Raw genomic sequence first — 19,306 nt, forward strand, 5'->3', positions numbered from 1 at the left:
CTAAAAAACCAATTGTTGTGAGATGTAATTAAACAAACATGATGGGGAACAATATATTAAAGGATATACCTGAATTTACTGTTAAAAGAGTCTGACAATTTGCAACAACATATTTTAAAAGTTCGGAAAAATTATATTTCTATCTATATAACTTTCTTTTAATAAGGTACATATTATAAGCAATAAAAAATTACAGTCTTGCTCAATTCTCCCTGTTTTAAGGTACTTACAAGCTTGAAGGTAAATTAAAGATATTAAATATTGCGAATATGTTTTGCAACTTTTTTCTGGTGTATGCCTTCCCCTTCCGTCGCCCCCGCCAGCACCATTGGGTCAACAGTTTCGGTAGCTGTTTGGCGGTGACGTTTTTGTATAATTAATTTTTCTTGTTCAGTGGTTTTGTACAATCAACATTCGATGTAAAAACATTGCAAACAACTGCCACGCATACAGGCGCACTTAAAGCGGACTCCCACACGCACACACACATATGCACAGATGCCATACATGCACAGAATGCCACCGCAGGACAACGAGCAACAACAAGCTGCTGCTGCACTCTTGGGTCCAGGACCAGGTCCTCCGCCACGTCCTCATGCTCGTCCTCGTCCTCGAATTCGTCCTGGCTGCTTGCATATGCATGCGAAAATGTTAAAGCAAATAAGAAAGAGTGTGAAAACGAGCAGCTTGCCATGTAAACAAGTAAACCAATAAGTGCATTGGTGTGTATAAAAAGGATATACACGACGAGCACCGAACCCTTCGAGTGTGTGGCTTTAAAAACTGACCAACTAAATCCCCGGTCTCAGTTGCAGCTTCACTTCAGCTAAGCTCGTCCTCAGCCAAAAAATCCGCCCACGAAAATGGGCAAAAAAACTGATTCGATCCCGAATATAAAAAACAAATTGTTTAATGAATTACTCGCGCTCGTGTTGCCTTTTCTTGTTGTTGTTTGCACAATTTGTTTACGCAACGCGTGACGCTTAAATGCTAAATAATGCAAATGTAAATGCGTTGGCATTGTTTGAGTTCGCATTTATTTGTCCTTCCCGCTCGCTGCCTTCTGTATCCTTGCAATCCCTTTTTTCCTCATAAGCTGGTAATTATGGCAGGGCTTCAGCGAATCCTTACGCTGCGGCACAACACGCTAAATGAAAGTCCCTCAAAATCAGCAGAGATTTTGTTTATGCATTTCACGGCATTCTGAACTTAATTGCTTTGCTTCTCTGATTTTGTATTCATTGATGTTTGCTCTCTGATTGGATGATTTTAAGATTTCCCAACCGCCAAGGATCTCGAAGTATAGAAAGTGCTTTGAGCTTGCGTTATAAAGAGCATTCAGTTGTCGTTTATTTAGACAATCGAAATTCCCCCAACCGGTTTTGTATTAATTTTCTTCGTCATCGTTCGGCAATAAACATGAAGCAAAATTAACATATTTTCGCTGGTTTTCTCTGGTTTTCTCTGGTTTTCGTTGCCTTTGTTTTTCTTCGTTTTTGTTTGCACTCTGATCGATTTGTGCCGCGTAACTAACGAGGAAAAGCCAAAGGCAAAGGAAAGGCGCCGCCCTCTCCCAAATTTGGGCAACTTTACAATTGGTCAGGGCTTAAGCCGTGGAACATTTTCAAGTGAATCCCCTCACCCGAATTGCGGCTCTAACTTATGATTCGCGAAAAAATTACATTAGAATTGCAAATTGCCGGCGGTGGCATTCAACATGGCTAAATAAAAGTTGTGTCTCTCCGCCCATGGGTGGAGTCATATGGGGGAAGGGGGCGTGGCAGGGGGTGCTGCCGACAACAAACAAACTCAAACATTTATGACAATAACTTCTTAAATGCTTTGTTCTTGCCGCTGTCGTCGGGCTCTCGAAGTGGATTCCGCCCCGAAGACCAGAGATCCCAGCCTCGAAAGTCCCCCGAAAGTTATATAACGACCGGCTGGATCCTTGGCTTTTTCGGGTCCAGCATTTCGGCGTTGAATTGAATTACTTTTGCGCCAGTTGAAATTTCAATTGGCAGAGGGGGATAGGAGGAAGGAGGAAGAAGACATGGCACATGTGCAGCCATATGCAATGCACTGGCCGGAAACGGAAATGCACGCTGCCATTTTAGCATGCCGCCCGCACACACACACACAAACAGTCCAAATGGGTAAGAGTGAAAGAGAGAGGGGGACTGGGAAAGCGAGAGAGAGAGAGAGAGAGAGAGAGAGAGAGGAAGCGGGGCATACAAATGAGGCGTTGAATAATTGAAGACATAAATTCGCACTTGCACATACTGAAAAAATATAAGAGAGAAGCTTTTTATTGTTGCCGGCTCTTGGCTCTTGGCTTCCGCTGGGCGCTGGCACTGGATATTTTTCCCTATTTTCCCAGCCTGCCCAATTCACTTTTTATTCTTATGTATTTTGCATTGCTCGCTCCCCGGCAGCATGTTTAATTCCCAATCTCGGGCGCAGCTCGCCGACCAGGCCACCTTTGCACTCGAGAGCGCAGTGGGTGGCCAAGGCTCCCCACTTTCCCCATTTAGCCCACCTACTCCACTTACCCTCCGCCACTCCCCCCGCCGCCAGCCAGCAGCTCAGTGACCCACGGAAGGAGCAGGTTCGGGAACAGCAAGGCAGCAGCAGTAGCGGTGGAGAGTTGCTCGTTTAACTTTCATGAAATTATAATTTGCTTTGTAATTCGAGCATCCTTAGCAGCGATGACGGGCCAGCCAGCCAGCCAGGAGCAAAGGGAGCATCAGAACCTTCCCAAGGACCCAGAACCCAGAAGCCAGAACCCAGAACACAGGAGCCAGAACAGAAACCAGCACTCAGTAGCCAGAAAAGCATATAACTACACATTGAAAATATTTTAATTAACGAAAATTGTTCTGCAAGTTGTTTTATATGGCCGTGGAGCAACTTTAACTGCTGCCCAAAAAAGCCAGATTGGAATAGAAAGAAAGAAAGGTCCCTGGGAGTGAACTACCCTCTCGCTGAGAAAACCAATCCCATTAGAAATCTCAATCCCACTCGCAAGTCTCTGCAAAAATATTGAGCAGCTGCTTCCATTCTTGGAATGGCACACACACACACTCACATATACAAACACGCACATATATAAGAGGAGGTTGTAGGAGTACATATATCTTACTTATGCTCGCAAAGATTAAAAGTTCTTCAGTGCAAGTTCTTGCCTAAGCTGTAACATCTTTGTATGGCCCCAATAGACCCCCTTAACCCGCCATCTTCCTTTTGATTTCATTTTTTTTTTTATATATTTTTTTGTTGCTGCTGCCTTTTTTGTGTATAACCCGCTCAAGTTGTTTGGCCTGCCGCAAAATGGCAAAATGTGTGTGTGCGCCTTTGGGTCGAGCTGGCGAACCTTTTCAAATCCGAAATCGATATTAATTAAATTTTAGTAGCTCACACGAAGAGCGCCGAGCTCAAGAACTCGGAGGCAAAGTAAAAAAAGTGACAAAGTTTTTGCGGCCAGCTTATTAAAAGTGATGACAAGCTGTGGCTGTGGCTGTGTCTGTGTCTGTGGCCGAAAAGAAAACTGTGTCTGTGTGCGAGAACTGCTTTCATTAGGGTTATAATGGAGATTGACGTCGCTTAAAATGCAAGTTTATCTTTCGGCATGGCCAGGCAAAAGCAAACTTTGCTTGTCCAGCAAATTGATAAGTGGGATAATCCCGGGCACGAAACTAATTTGGAAATGCTTAAAACACTCACCGAGCTGTGATGTAATGATGTGGGAAATATTAGATAGCAGGTCAATCCAATCAAATTATATGGGAGCCGGCTAACAAAGGAGGGTTTATGTAAATCTTAACTCTTTTGTGCTCTGCCCCGACCTTTGTGCTGACCTTCTCGAGTGTAAGCTGGTGTCATAGTGCGTGCCATTGGGTTTTGAGCCATTTCATTTGCCTTTTTCCATTAATAGTTGATCTACTAAGCCCGAGGCAGCAGCTATGCAAACCCGCTTTTCATCATTCGCCATTTGCCATTCCCTCTATCTGCATCCACGTATCTGCAGCTGTTTCTGTATCTATATCTTTCGCCCCATCTCGCCCTCCGATTTCACAACTCTCTACACAGCAATTTAATATTCATACTTGCGTTCCAGTCGTGCAGCTAATGTTGGGGTTTGGTTTCTGTTTCTGTTTCGGTTTCGGTTTTGCCACACTCTCGTTGCTGCTGCTTTGGCATAACAAATCAAGTTGCGGATTATAAATGGAATCCTTTTTTAATTGAAATATATATCCTGGGCCCGACTCGCACGAGTGCGGCTCATTAATGTGCCACTCGACCATTCCAGTCCCCGCCGCCTCGTTCCGCCCTCCTTTGTCTCTCAATCGCTTCGATTGATGCGTTTTTGATTGCAAGTTTACCACAAACAGATCGTTCGAACGCAAGGCTGTACGAGTATGTGTGACACAGTTGCGGTTGAAATGATAGCGTTTGCCCCAAAGACAACATGTCGCATTGTTAATTAAATCGGTATATTTTTGAAATTGGGCAGTGACTTATTTGGTTTAATTTGTGCTGTTTGCAGTAATTTATTCCGTTCAAACGAGATTTAAAGCATTTTAGCGAACCAAAGATAATAATATGTAAAAGACAACTCTCCGTTTTGCTAGTTACTATCCAGTTCTATAACTTTTACCGCAGCTGTGTGCACATAGTGTGTGTGTTAGCAGCAAAGGAATTGAGTGGTTTGGTGTTGGGCATTACTCATACGCAGCGTGTGTCGGTAGCAAAAAGCAACTTAAATTCTACTTACAGCCAAATATGTAATAAATACGAGCTTAAAAAAGTTTATCTATATTTCAACCGCACGCAGTCATGTGCTTACACATACCCACACACACTCTCACACACACAAGTACATCGGTGGGGATTGTACATAAGAACTCGATGCTGTTTTTTTGCTGTCGCCCGGCGAAAGTTTTTTGAAAGATGTCCCACCCCCGGGATACTCCCAGCATCACATCGCATAGCATCGCACACGTCCAGCTCGGGAAAAGTTCACTTTTTCCACAACTCGCCCCCAACTACGAGCATATCTGCTGGGGCTTTTTTCGCTGTGGCACAAACGAAAAATAAGTAACTGCCGAGTGCAGCGGACAGACTATCATTAGATGTATGACTATTCAGTTGCAGCTTTAAAGCGAAGGAGTGTGCGGCTCCCTTGCCATTCATTCTGGCATTTTTGAAGAGCGTCGGCTGTCCTGAGTCGGGAATCGTCCTTTTTCATTTCAATTTCCCAGGCTGTGGCGGTTACAGCCACCAAAAACCAAATCCTGACAAGCCCGACGCCGTATAAATTGTCGCAATCAAGCAGGCATACAAAAGCGGGAAACCCAAAAAACGGAGCGGGTATGAATCCGAATCCGAGTCCAAGGAAAAAAGTCCGACGGAGAATCGAGAAAACCGCCAGCAAGATGAATTACTGCAAATTATCCAGTTAGAACTTCGGGGACTTTGAAACAAAACCAAAGGCGTCCAAAGGCAGGATAAAGCGGTTCGCAGACGGACGCAGAAGGGTGGGAATTGCTGACGATTTAACGAGTGGCCGGGCAGAGCTTCATCCATCCGTTCCGGCATTAATATACGGGTGTCTATACTCGTAGAATGTGCATTCCCGGATTCCGACAAAGTGGAGCGTTCTCCACGAAATCGCTAACAAACACGATTGTTCGCATAACCGCAAGTCCTTCGCTTCTTGGCTGCAACTTTCGGAAGAAGCCCAAATCATTATGCACTTTTCGCTCCCACCAACTGAACTATAAACTTTAAGCTACATTTCAAGAAAGCAACCTGGTTAAGCATGGCTTTTTTGGTGCCATTCAAATCTAATCAAGCATTATTTCTTTATTCTTTACGTTACAGCTTTAAATTAAAACAATACATCTTCACCGCTCGAAAGAAATAAGAATATTGCAGACTCTTGATTAAATGTGTATTGTCTAACCAACTGCGAAGATAATGGTTTCCGCTAACTGTGGAAATATGACTTTAACCTTTTCCCGTTTCCAGCCTGCTTATATATTTTTATTTGGTTTCGCCTGGTCACTGCCTAATTCTCGTGGGGCGGGAACTCAAATAAAAATCACCCGCAGCACTCTTTGTCGGCCACATTCATTAATGTCAACGGCAGTCGCCTCGTCTAGGACTCACTGTAAGCACATAATGTGCCACAGAACGCATAAAATACATACATACCTACATACATACAGGCGCGTACATATACAGATGTCTGACACTGTAGTCATCGTCTGAGTTTCAGTAGTCTGCCCGCTGTTTTATATAACGATTACGATAATGAAGCGTCGCCGTTTCCACTGAGCGCAGCATTTTTGTACACAAAATGAGCCAAATGAATGGCCCGGCTTTTGGGCGGTTCGATGGGTGGTGGGCGGTGGGCGGTTGAGCTTCAAGGGGGAAGGGGTAGGTGGAGTGTGGAATGGAGTGAAGTGGCGGTACAGCAGCAACGTCTGTCGTTGATGGCTTTTTGAAGTTCTCCGCGATGGCAGGCGGCGCAATGATTGGGGATTATGACGAATTAATGAATTCAGATTTAAATAAAATTACGCGCGCCTGCTTGTTAGTGGCACACACATTTACATACATTTGCGGCCAAGATAATAGCACTTTTGGCTTCAGTTAATTGCTAAAGTTAGTCCATTATCTCGGCACCCTAGGGTCGATTTTAAACACATCATCAATAAAGCCTAGTACAAGAACTTAAAATTTCTCAATTCCAATAGAACGTAGAGCATACAATACGATTCTTATAAAGCAAATACTTTGTATATTGTATTATCTTCTATTTTTTTAACAAAATCTAGAGATTTGCTATTATTTCAGCGGCAAGTGTAACTCATTTACATACATACATATCGAGTGCCGCCCACCTTTTGTTGCTGTTCATTTAACGTTTGCTAATAGAATTAAAGTTTGCGGTTGCCCGATGAGCAATGGGAGTGGAAAAATCGAGGAAACCGGGGAAATCGGAAAATGGGTGGCATAATGAGCTGGCCACCGATCCAGGGGCAGTGTAATTATGACAGCTATCGGTGGGGCAGAGGGGCCATTTTGCCATTTTGCCATTTGGCCATTTGGCAATCGATGGGCGGACATTAACAACAGGCCGCAATTCGAGCGCAGTGTTCGCTTTTCCAGTTTTGCCCGCTTAATTAACAACAACAATTGCAATTGTGCTGCCCCGCCTGCCCTGCCCTGCCGTGCCTGCCACGCCCCCATCCGCAGTCCTGCAGTCCTGTGGCACACCGCCCCTTATCCTTGCAGCACCTGAGCTGGCAATTTTTGTGTCATTTGGCGCGTGTAACCTTCGCCGTTCGTTTGTATTGTGTTGCGGCATTGTTGTTGATTGTTAATTGAAAAACAATGTTGTAGCTGGTTGCATCGGCGGCTGCACTTGAAGAGCTGCGAATTGCGAGGCGCGAACAACAGCTACACTGCGCGGAAAAACGCGGTTACAAGAATGTGTTATTGGAATCAGAAATCATAATCCTATAAGATTTTACATTGCATATTCAACCATTTAAAATTTGTGAAGTTAAGTATTATAGAAAGTATAAATATATTATCCCAACTATTAGACAGTAGGTATTTTAAGTAAAATATAAATTTTATATTAATGCAAAGCTTAGTCTGAGTAGGAAAAGAATATCATTATACGAACTCCTCAAAAATATCTGAACTTACTAGTTCACTTATCAACTGGAAATCATCTTAGCACTGTGATTAAATTTCAGAAAGTTTTTTATGCCGCTTGGTGTTGATCAACTTTTAATTCAAAACTGAATTGCGATAAAAGCCGTTTTCATGGAAGTTAATAAATTGAATTCAAAGCACTCGGATCCAATGAAAACTCGCTTTTTTCCCGTGCAGCCTCAGAAGCTGCAGAGTTTTCCAGCGGTGGGCGGTGGGTGGTGGGCGGAAAACTGCGGCGCAAGCTTAATTAATTTTTATAAGGCCGCCTTCGCTGGCATCGCGGCTGCATTTTAATTACAGTGCACAGGAGTTGCGAGTTGCCTTAAGCGCATTGATTAAGCTTAATCAATGGCCCATAAGCAGGCAGTCAGGCAGGAGAAGATTGGCCAAGACGAGGGTAGGTCGGTCGGTGGCATCCGAGGTCAGCTTGCAGCTCATTAAAGGCCGCATCGCAACTTTGACAAGAAGTGTGCAATTAGCAGTTGGGCGAGCGAGCAGTGAGCAGCGAGACGATGGCAAAGTTGTCACATTATAATATTGAGTGGCGCACGAGACGTCCTGGCCCTTGAGTTCGGTCCCAAGGATTCAAAGAAGTCAAAGCAAACGAGGCGCCTCACCAAGACATCGGTTTTGTGGCAGTATGGAGGTGGGAGTTCCAACCCGATCACATTCAAATCTCTGTAAAATGTTCACTTCCACTACTAGACTACTAGCTTGACTGCCGCCATAACCTTTAATATATTCAGAATAATACTTCTTACATATGCTAATTGGAGAGACTTTGGTAAATTTACGGTGACAAGTGAAGAATGCGAACATTTCTAAAGGACCAGATGTACGGGTGATTGGCAATCTAGTCTGCTATGTTAACTGAGAATCTATTTAGTCATTGGTTTTAGCTTTGGACACAAGCAGCCAAAAGCACCAAGCATATTAGACAAATTCCAATTAGGCAGTATCAATAAGTACCTTAATTAAGGCCCAATAATATATTATGAATATAAATATCTCATGCTGTTGTCTGAATTCAAAATTCATTTGATATCTGCCATCTATCATTAATGCCTCAATTTAACAACAGCACAATTCCCGTTGACCAATGCAATTGAGCCGCAATCTGATTGTGATGGCCAATTTAGCAGCACATTCGCTGCATTCATTGGCTGTCTCAATTAAAATATCAAATGACAGTCGGTCAATCAGTCAATCAGACAGTCAGTCAGTTAGTCGGTTAGTCACTTGGGCAGTTCATCATTCCCTCGTGTCCATTTAGCGGGTCTGTAATGAGCCAGTCAGCCAGTGGAAAGTCAGCGCAGTTAGTTAGTTAGTTAGTGCGCTGGTTTGACAGTCAACTATCATTATAAGTTCTTTTGCGCCATAATGGGTAAAAGTTTTGCGCCCCCTCCAAAGCGGTGGGCGTTCGGGGTTGGGTCAGTACTCTCATACATACTCTGTGTATGTGTGTGTGTGTGTTGGCCATTGTGCGCACTCACTTTGCAATTAGCAGCAGTTTTGTCTGCTGCGAACATTTATTCAGGCCATTAATTGAGTTGCCCGCACCGAGGAGGCAACTTCGAATGCTTATGCACCAACTGAAACAAAGAAGCGAACAAGTGCAGCAAAGTCGCGGCAAACTGGCTGGCAAATGAAAAATGGCCAGATCTTAGCATTGCAAAAGGGAGTCTTATAAAAATGTTTGTGTTCTCGTACTTACCAACATACCTATACAACTTTCAACGTTTGCGGAGCGAACAATAAATTTGAAATTCCACACAGACTAATAGTACAAAAACATTTTAGCAAATAAATCAATCTGCTATATTTTCAACTTGTCTAACGAGTCCACACCTTTTATTTCACTCTTTTCAGATCGAGGATGCAATGTTGATGTTCGATAAGCAGACCAATCGGCACAGAGGTGAGTCCTTCTTATCGCTATCCATATCGCTTTCGCTGGCGGAGCGCAACAATGCCGCAAAACATTTGCGGCCCATTTCCGTGCCGTAACGAGCCGGAAGTGCGGAGCTTAGCAAATGCACAGAACACTCAAACACTCAAACACTCGAATAGCCTGCCTCACTTACACAATGTCAATGTATCATGCATGGCAGGATGCTCATAAGCAAAGGGCTAATACAGTTTTAAAACGTTGTCGGGGCATTAAAATGGACGGGCTACAGGATGTAGAAGGACCCGAAAAGATTACCTGCCAATGCAACCGGATATAAGGGCCATAAGAGACGGGCCATCCTCTTACGCCAGTGGATGGTTGTTGCCGAGTGGGTGGCAGTGGGTGGTAGTTGCTGGGTGGCTCATACATAGATAGGTGGCAAGTGGGCGGTGCAGGCGAGCGAGGTCAGCAGCTGAGGTGCGCTGGCCGGCAGAAGGCTTAAATCTCCAGTGTACATCCGCTACACGAACTTGTAGCGCACGACTGCGTCCATTGCGTTTGTCCAGCTGTCCGTCCGGATTCCGAGCGCCTGTCAGAATGTCCGGCTTGCCCTGCACTGTCAGAAAAGTCGTGCGTCATTACAGATCAGTCCCCGAAACCGGAACAAATTTATTTAACCCTCTTTGGTACTTCTGAGTCAAAACAACTGCTAAACGTGGAAATAACTTGATGAACTTAATGTGAACGTAACATATTTTATTATAAGAAATACAACTTTAAGCAAACTCAAAAGAAATATGCAGTTAACAAGCCCTTTTCTGTGGTCTTAATTGTTTTAATCATGTAAATCCTTGAGTGGATATTTTGCTGTAACATATTTTTGTGGCTTTTCCCGCAGTGCCTGTCCATTTTGGGTCCTGTTGTGTCCTTCGTAGCCTTGTCGTTGTCAGTTTTGCCTATTAAAGTTTTAAATGACGCCCCGAATTTCGCATTGCGACTGGGTCTCCAATCCCATTGACATGTCCCTCTGGCAGGAGAGAGGAGTCCTATCGGGAATCGGGCTACAACCTGAGACACGGCGCATTAAGATTGATGTGCCCAATTTTGCACAAACCAAAAACACACACTGAGCCCACCGCATTCGCATTCCACATCCACATCCACATCCACATCCAGCTGCACAGAGGTCCTTGCCACTGCTCAAAAGTAATTAGCTCACACGGATACGAGCAGCCGCATGCATCAATAGTTGTTGGTGCACAATCATTTCGCTACTTGCCCCCTCTAACCATCCAATCCTGCCACCCACCCCCTCACCGCCAACCACCGGACATTGTTAACTTTTGCGCCCTTCAAATTACGCACACGGGAATAAGAAAACATGATTTTTGCTTGTGCGCGGCCCATAAAAAATTGTAGCATACTTCTGTGCGCCGCACCGCAGATAAGCGCAAAAAAGAGTGGGCGTCGAGAGGGTGCACCCGGGTGGGGGCGTGGCATGGCGGCAGGGGCCGCGGTGATAGAGCCGTGGGCCCACAGAACATTTCGCTTAATTGGACGCTGGAGTACGCTGAAACTGCACGATGATGCAGTCATACATACATAAAAAAGCGAAGGCTTAAAAATGGCCGAGCAGCCGCGTCGGCAGCCAATAAAAACAAATATGAGCCATTTTACAAATAATGCGAAGGCCGCCGAGTCATCGCATCAAAGATTTAGGCACTCGGAGACCAGGCGGCAATAATGAGTAATATAAAATAAGTAACAAGTCACCTCTTTATAATAGTCCAATTTACAGTACCGTATCTCCTCCTTACTAGTTGTGAATTTAAAGATTCAAAATAATATTAAATAGAGATTTTTTAATGAAAGTAGTAGACGTAAAGTAAGCACCCTGCTAGTGAAGCACTTTTAAAAAGTTATGGATACTATGAAAAATGTTCTTTATGAACAAGTAAAGTAAATGAATAAGTAGATATTTTGACTTCATGGACACATTAATATAATTGGGCATGATTCATTTATTGGCAATAATCAATTCAAGGACATAAGCGCTAGGAATCGAAAGCCCAATTAACTTCAGCCCATTGACCAAGAAACCATAAAGACCATGGGAAACTACTTGAGCGAATTTCCACGAATCACCTACTTTCGCGACTTTGTGATTTGCCAATTTTCCAATTAAAAATGCATTGGTTGGACAGTTTAGCCGGTGACACGACCACGACTCATTGGCCGAGCAATTCATTTTGGCCGGAATATGTCAGCCTTGCAAATTACAATTGCGTGCATCGATCGCAGGATGAAATATGCAGGATTTTATTGTCGTTGCTGCTGTTGGCCGTTGGCTGTTGGCCGTTGGCCGTTGGTAGCGAGCGGTAAAAGCCAACTGCCCAACTTCACAGGCGACCAGCGGGCAAGTCAATAGAAAATGTGTGTCGTTAATCAAAGGGTATTAGTTGTAGCAGGAGCCTTCATTGCCACGAGCCAGGAGAATGGGCCAGGAGTCGGAGGATGGGTGGCAGGACGAGGACATCGATGGCGACTTTTTGTACAGTCGGACGATGTACGATGTACGATGTACGACCTTATTGCCATGAGGAGTCGGAGTCCGTTGCCTACTGGCACTTGCGATATGCCTGTAATTGCATTTTATCGATCCGATCCGAGAGCTCCCTATATATGTCTGTATTTGTATGTGGCAATTGCCACGTACACACAAACACACTCACATACACACTCGCCAACTATAATAAAGAAGGGGCAACGAAAAAAAAAGTAGAAAAAAGGAAAGAAAAGTGGAAAAGACGTCGTTGGTTGCTCCGGCTACACGGCAGCAAGTTTGTTACTCATTCATAAATCATGTGTGCAGCCCAGCGACACACACACACACAAGAGCGGACATATAGACAGATAGACAAATAGACAAATAGACAAATAGACAGACATTCTAACGTGGTGGCCCAGAACTCTCACACTTGCACCGAAACTCACAAGCCAGAACTACAGCTACAACTACAACCGTTTCATATGGATAAAAAATAACAAGCTATAGGCAGCGATATATGAATATGCCATAAAACAATATAGGCAGGCCCAAATAGCAATAACAACCACTGGGATGACAACGGCGCGGGCGAGGGCAATTGCAATTACAGTGGAGATGCGCTGAGGTGTACTCTACTTTTGGACCATGAAACTCTTAGATTTCAATACACAAATGTTACATTTTTCATTAAATTCAAATGAAAGCATGAAGCTGAAGATTTCCACTTCTAAAAAAGAGAGACTTCGTCATGTCTTATGCAGCTTATTAAAAGTGCTGCAATGAATATATGCTTTTCCAAGCTTAAAGATAGGCAAATTTTTATTGGAATCCCAAGGAAAAACGAATTAATTTACAGAATTCAAGCTGAACAACCTTAAAGTATCTTTAAAGGTCTCCTTAAGCAATCTCGCCTGTACAAATATAGAGTTCAGCGCAGCCGAGCTGCGACCGAAACTATGCTATGAATTTCATTTGGCAAGCCAAGGACATGCCCAACGTGCGCCTAAGCAGTCCATTGTGGGAGGTTGGGTGGTTTTGGTGGGTGGTGGCTAGTGGGTGGTGGGAGTGAAGGAGTATAGGGGTGGTGTTGCTGGTGCGGAGGATCGGGCAACTTTTGGGGGCCGGCCTGGCAGTTGGCGTCGCCAGCCGCCACTAATATTAAAATTGAAAATTTTGTAATTTTTCTTTTTGGCAAGCCGGCGCAGCGCAGTCATAACAGCAGCTGGCTTTGGGTCCTAGTCCTACTACCCTCAAGCCCCCCTTCGCCTAGAGCATATATCTGTGTCCGCTTCTTGGCAATAACATGCATGAGTGTGCAATTTTTGCAGTTGCCAAGACCATCGTCAGCTCCTATCGCTCCAGCTCCGTCCTGCGGGAAATTTTCGACAGGTAAAAATGGCGGCCGAGCTGAGAACTCAGACTCACCTCAGAGCCATAAGCCTCAAGCCACGGAATTAACTGGGCAACGAGCATTGCTTCATGGCTGATGCAACACGGGCGCATTTGTATCCAGCAGATACATTTTTGATTGAGTTACGTGTGGAGCGTGGAGCGTGGAACGTACCGAAACTAGCCAGCTTCATTTGTTCCACGGCTGATTTATGAAGTTGCAGCGGAATAGAAGCCCCCGAGAAACCAAATAGACATGGAAAAAAAGCTCTTAAATTACGATATAATAGATGTGTTGGTTTTTGTAGTTGTAAAACCAAACTAGCAAACATATTTCGAGGTTTTGAAACGCCAATCTTGCTGTAAGAATCTTTAGAAGTCTTTAGTATTATCTAAAAAAAAACGATAAACAGCTTACATATAGCATACGGAAACTTCGATACTAAAATTAAGCTTAACATTTTATTTCGCCGTGTAGCTGGCGTGCAACACTGCAACGTGCGCTAATTTTATATAATTAAAACAAATACAAACACACTTAAGGAGGCGAAGGATGAAGCCCGCACGTTGTTGTCTTGAGGAAAAGGACCTCGGAGCTTCTTCAGCTCGGCACATGTCGCTAATAAGCCTGCGTGTTTACTGTTACTTGTTCCAACTAATTTGTCAGTTACGCCCAGCTAGGCCACGCCCCCCATGCCGCCCATGCCACCCATCGCCCGCACGACAAGCCAAACACACGTACACAAACAAAATGCGGGCGCCGGGGCATCAGGTGTCTGCACTTGGCCTTGCTAATTGCACAGAGGAAGGGAGCCCTTCTTTTTCGGCCATGTGAAATCTCAGACAATTGCGCTAATTGAAAAGCCCCGATAAGGCCAAAGTGGCGAAATCGGAGGGAAGAAAGCTTGCGCAAGAGAATGGCGAAAGCCTGAAGGGGAATTTCATAGAGCCCCATCTGATAGGAAGTTGCTTCTTACTTGCTTTTTATTCAGGGAGTAATTCGACGTTGCTGCCGTTTCAAAAACTATAATTAAGCAATTGCCACTTCCTGGCCGATTTAAGGTAGGGCTTGAAAACAGCTCAATTCCTTTCCTCGTTTGGGAAAGACCGATTTCAAGGAAGATAATCTAATTATAATCATATATTTACCCCACAGTTTAAAGCGATGAAGAAAAATGTATAGTAAGAAAGTATGAACTCAATGCAGTTGAAGCCCCATCAACGAATCCAGTCTGCAAAATGCTCCTTGCCGAATAGAAATTCTAGCAACTTAAACTTTTGCCAGCACAAATTGCAGCGGCAACAAATGCAAGAAATTTAATTAAGCCATAATAAATCCTTTACCAATTCGGGCCCCAGAAAAACCCGAAACCCCAAGCCCCAAACCCCAAACCCCCCGGAATGACTTGACATTCCAGGAATTTAAGTTCTCCGTCAGCCTCCAATTGGAAGATATCAAAAATGGCTCCACTGGCCGGCCATTAGGACAAAGTTATTATGCCCCGATCCCAAGGCGCTCCTCGAGGGGCCAGGGAGGCGGGCTAAAGGGGGCGTGGCTGTGAGCTGAGAGCTGGGAACTGAGAGCTATGTCCGCTGGCCAAAGTTTATTATGTAAACTCGGAGCGGCCAGTGTTTGAATTACTCGCCCAGCCGCCACTTGAGGCCCTGCAGGGGATGCATATTGAGGTCAGCCGGAGGACAGCAATCCTGAAATGGCAGGGGTTAGGGGTTTCGAGGGGTTCAAAGGGGGCCGAGGGGGCAAAGGGAGCACAGTGGGCAAGGGTGAGGGGTGAGGGGTGAGGGGTGAGGGGTGAACACTGTGCCTCTGTCTCGGTCTCGACACTTGAGTAAATTATTTAGCCGCTCGCTCGCACAAAAGCATATTTCGTTCAATTTTTGCAGCCCTTAAACTTTTTTGCCCACTCTCACTCACTCACTCACTTTGGCTCTTTTCTCTTGCAGGTTTTGGCTTCGTTACATTTCAAAGCGAAGATGTGGTAGACAAAGTTTGCGAAATTCATTTCCACGAGATAAACAACAAAATGGTAAGTGAAGCGTGGCGGTCTGAAGGCTTAGCCATCCACTCACTCGACTCTTAGTTTATATTTGGTCATAGGGGGTAAAATACTGCCCCAAATCGGTCATTAATTTGCGAATTTTATTTAAATGCTTGAGTCTGAAACTGCCAGCCAAACTGTGAAATAATATACATAGCTGGAGGTTTCAAAAATGTATTCTTTTAAGAATATTTTCTAAAGCGTGTTCGGAAATGGATTAAGTTTCAGACTTCAGTTTGCTTAAGTCACGTAATGAAAACCTTTCTTAAGAAGCTTGTTTAAAATCAAGTCTCTTTAATCGGTCTTTACTTCACATGAATAGCTACATTTTGTTTATATTTAGATTTACAATGATTGTATGTCCTTTCAGGTCGAGTGCAAGAAGGCGCAGCCGAAGGAGGTGATGCTGCCGGCCAATCTGGCCAAGACGCGGGCTGCCGGGCGTTCCGCATACGGTGAGTTGGTAGTCTGGGGCAGCAGCCACGCCCATTCGACGGCGGCCACGACCGCCGCCGCCGCCGGCTTGCTGCCAAGTAGTTTAGCCGCTGCCGCGTCCGTGCTGCAGCAGCACCAGCAGCAACAGCAGCAGCAGCAGCAACAACATCAGCAGCAGCAGCAACAGCACCACCAGCAGCTGCACCACACACACCCACAGTCACCCGCCCACAGCCACGCCCACCACCCGCACACCCACTCCCACAGCCAATTGCTAGGCTCGCTGCGTTACACGCCCTACCCCCTGCCCGCCCACCTCTCGGCGGCGGCAGTGGTGGCCGCCCAGCAGCAACACCACCAGCAGCAACAGCAGCAGCAGCAGCAACAACAGGTTGTGGCCGCCCAGCAGCAGCAGCAGCAACAGCAGAGCCTGGCCCAAGTGGTGGCCGCTGCCGCTGGCGCCGCACCTGGTCTGCTGCCGCTCGCCAATCCCGCTCCGCCCGCCACGCCCTCTCTGCTGCAGTTCGCAGCGGGCCAGAGCAACGCCGCCCTGGCCAATTCCCTCTACGCCGACGCCGCTGCCGTCGTTGGCTACAAGCGGCTCTTGGCAGCAGCGGCGGTCAGCAGCGGTCTGCGTGCACCAGCTACCGCCTTGGGCGCCCTTCAAGCGGCGGCTGCCAATGCGCCCGCCGCTGCCGCCGCCGCCCAGCTGCAACAGGCTCAGTTGCGGCAGAATGCCGCCCTGGCCGCCGCCCACTATCCGCTCAGCGAGCTGCTGGCCATGCAGGGCGGCATGGAGATTGGGGCGGGCGCCAATTCGGCGGCGGCAGCGGCGGCCTCACTGTACCAGCTGCCCGGAATCTGACCGCCCAGGCCACAGTGAGACCTCTAAGCAGTGAATGCTTTCTAGCTATGCCATATAACAAAATACCTTGATGGTTCTATTGAACCTTGAAGCTTAGCAGCCTGTATTCCAAGGCTAATTCCTATTCATTCAGCTACTTAAGAGCTTTTTTGAAACTTCCACTATCTGAAGATAGTCATAACTGGCAATCCCAATCCCGAAAACAAACACACCCACTAGACACGCTCAGAACACACTCGACTACACCTATATATATGACTCTCATTCCGTCTCAATGTCCAAAAAATATGTTAAGCGGCTAGGCCTAGGATTACGTGTACTTCTTACCACTTACAACTTACAACTAGCCATGTACTTACTTATTCCATATGTACTATATATATATCGTAACTTATATTTTGTGACTGTCTAAGCTGCGTTTAGGCCACGCGGCGTATGCGTTATTTAACTAAATTACTCAAATAGCGGCGCATTCGTTTTCTTTCCTTAGACTTTAAGCGAACTTGACTTACTTAAGATATACAAGTACATATACATACTAATATCTAGGCTAAGTGCAGGTCCTAGAGAGCTGCTTAGATGTTGTCGAGTCACTCGATACACTTAGACCTTAGACGGCGATCGTAATATGTCTTAGACACCTGGCTTGTCCGACTTTTCTAGAACTTAAGATTGTAATGAAAGCGAACCATGTTTCAAATTAAACAGCAAAAAAGTCATCAGCTCCATAGGAATGACACTCATTTATGTTTCAAAACGGATTCTCTTGTATATCAAACATTATTTAACAACCTATACGTAAACTCATATCAATAGCTCTTTAAAGGCATATTTACCTAGAGCGGCTTCGGTTTCGAACCTAGCGAATGTATCGAACTAGCGATTAAGTTGGATAACAAATTAAGTAAGCCAGCCGAAGAAGGCCGCTCGAGTATTAGAAATGCGATGTGTGTAACGAAGTTTAGTTTTGAAAAATTGATGAGCGACCGGACTGGACAGATGCAATCGTAGCGGCCGGACAGCTGTCGGAGTGTAATTTTCCGAAATGGATCATGGATAATGGATGTGCAGTGTGCAGTGTGCCCTCTGCAATGTGCAATGTGCAGTGTGCTGTGTGCTGTGTGCAATGCGCAATGCATTCGGGCCAATTACAGGGCCCAGGCAAATTACGGCTCAGACAGCTGATGGCCAACTCCCCCGACTGCCCGCCGTCTCTCAGTTCGAGTACTTACGTACAAACACATATTGTTTGCCCATAGCCATTAATATTTGACTAAACTCGAAACTAGCTATTTATTATACATGCATAAATAACCACATACACACACATCTATTGCATTACGATAAGCGCATTAAGCGCTCAAATTCAAATTCAAATCCGAATCAAACTCAAATTCGACTCTAGTTAAATCCAGTGTAACATTAGCGTAAGTTGCAACAGTGGAAGGATGATATATGAACAGGAAGCGTACCGTCACCAGAGTCCTTCGATGCCCAAGATGAACGAACGAGACAGAGAAAGTGATGCAGATGGTCAAAAGGGGCGGAGAAATGGCCAAGAAATTGATGCGAAAGTGGCCAGAATGCACAACGGAAGTGACTCCAGGCCGAAACAAAAACAAAATTAATGCAAATTTTTTAATTAACATCTAATAGCTGTCAACCTTCCTATATTCTCCTCTTCAGTTGTAGTGTTTATCTAGCCCACATACTTATAGTTTTCCGTGTTTAGTTCAGATTTGTATTATCTCTCTCCTAAGTTTTCCTAATTAATTAGTTGCGGTGCGGGGCAATGGCCTGGAGATATGGAGCATTTTTGTAGAAATGCACAACGGCAGGCCTTAGAATTGCCCCCGCTAAAGAATTTACAAAATATATATTTAGCCAAATTATTCAAATTTATAATCCTAGCATAGATACTAAATGTCTTAGATCATAACTGCGTACATATATATTAAGTGTTTAGAATTGTGTAAACGAAAAATGTAACTCTACATATAACTCTATATAAACATAGCTCAAATCAAGGCTGTTAATGCAGAAAATAACAGAGATGGCGCGGAATTTATTCCACCCACTAGTTATGCACTGGAAACAAAAAGCGAGTGCAGTCTCCAAAACATTACTTAGAACTCGAAACAAACATATATATAACTAGTATATAGCGGCAGTTCCTTAGTTGCCACTCACACTTAACTAGAACTCTAAGTACACATTACGATTACGTATAGTAAAGCAGTCGCTCATATTTACACTCTATAACAATTAGTCCTGATATAATCTCGATACTCTTTTGTTTGAACACATTAGCTATGATATAATCGTGTGAGTGTCAGTAATTATCTGTTTTATGCCTTTCTCTTCTGTGCTCTCTCTTGTTTTCCATGCGACTC

At 44.8% G+C, this 19,306-nt stretch overlaps 1 protein-coding gene across 7 annotated transcripts in view; it reads left to right on the forward strand.

The window, feature by feature from the left end:
• The window catches only part of LOC6534361 (RNA-binding protein Musashi homolog Rbp6), a 178,170-nt gene that overhangs the window by 142,254 nt on the left and 16,610 nt on the right, over positions 1–19,306 (forward strand). For 5 of the 7 annotated variants that reach the window (XR_005560984.1, XM_039373518.1, XM_015195103.2 and 2 more), the window contains 3 exons: positions 9,598–9,646; positions 15,519–15,601; positions 15,984–16,068. Coding sequence is in view for 6 of the 7 variants with exons in the window: in XM_039373518.1 (XP_039229452.1) it covers positions 9,598–9,646; positions 15,519–15,601; positions 15,984–16,068 (217 nt within the window). In the remaining variant the exon portion in view is untranslated. Of the gene's footprint in view, positions 1–9,597; positions 9,647–15,518; positions 15,602–15,983 lie in introns of all 7 variants that reach the window. The other 2 variants (XM_015195101.2, XM_039373516.1) reach the window with 1 other exon arrangement.

The sequence above is a fragment of the Drosophila yakuba genome, chromosome 3L, assembly GCF_016746365.2.
Source record: "Drosophila yakuba strain Tai18E2 chromosome 3L, Prin_Dyak_Tai18E2_2.1, whole genome shotgun sequence".
Taxonomy (NCBI): domain Eukaryota; kingdom Metazoa; phylum Arthropoda; class Insecta; order Diptera; family Drosophilidae; genus Drosophila; species Drosophila yakuba.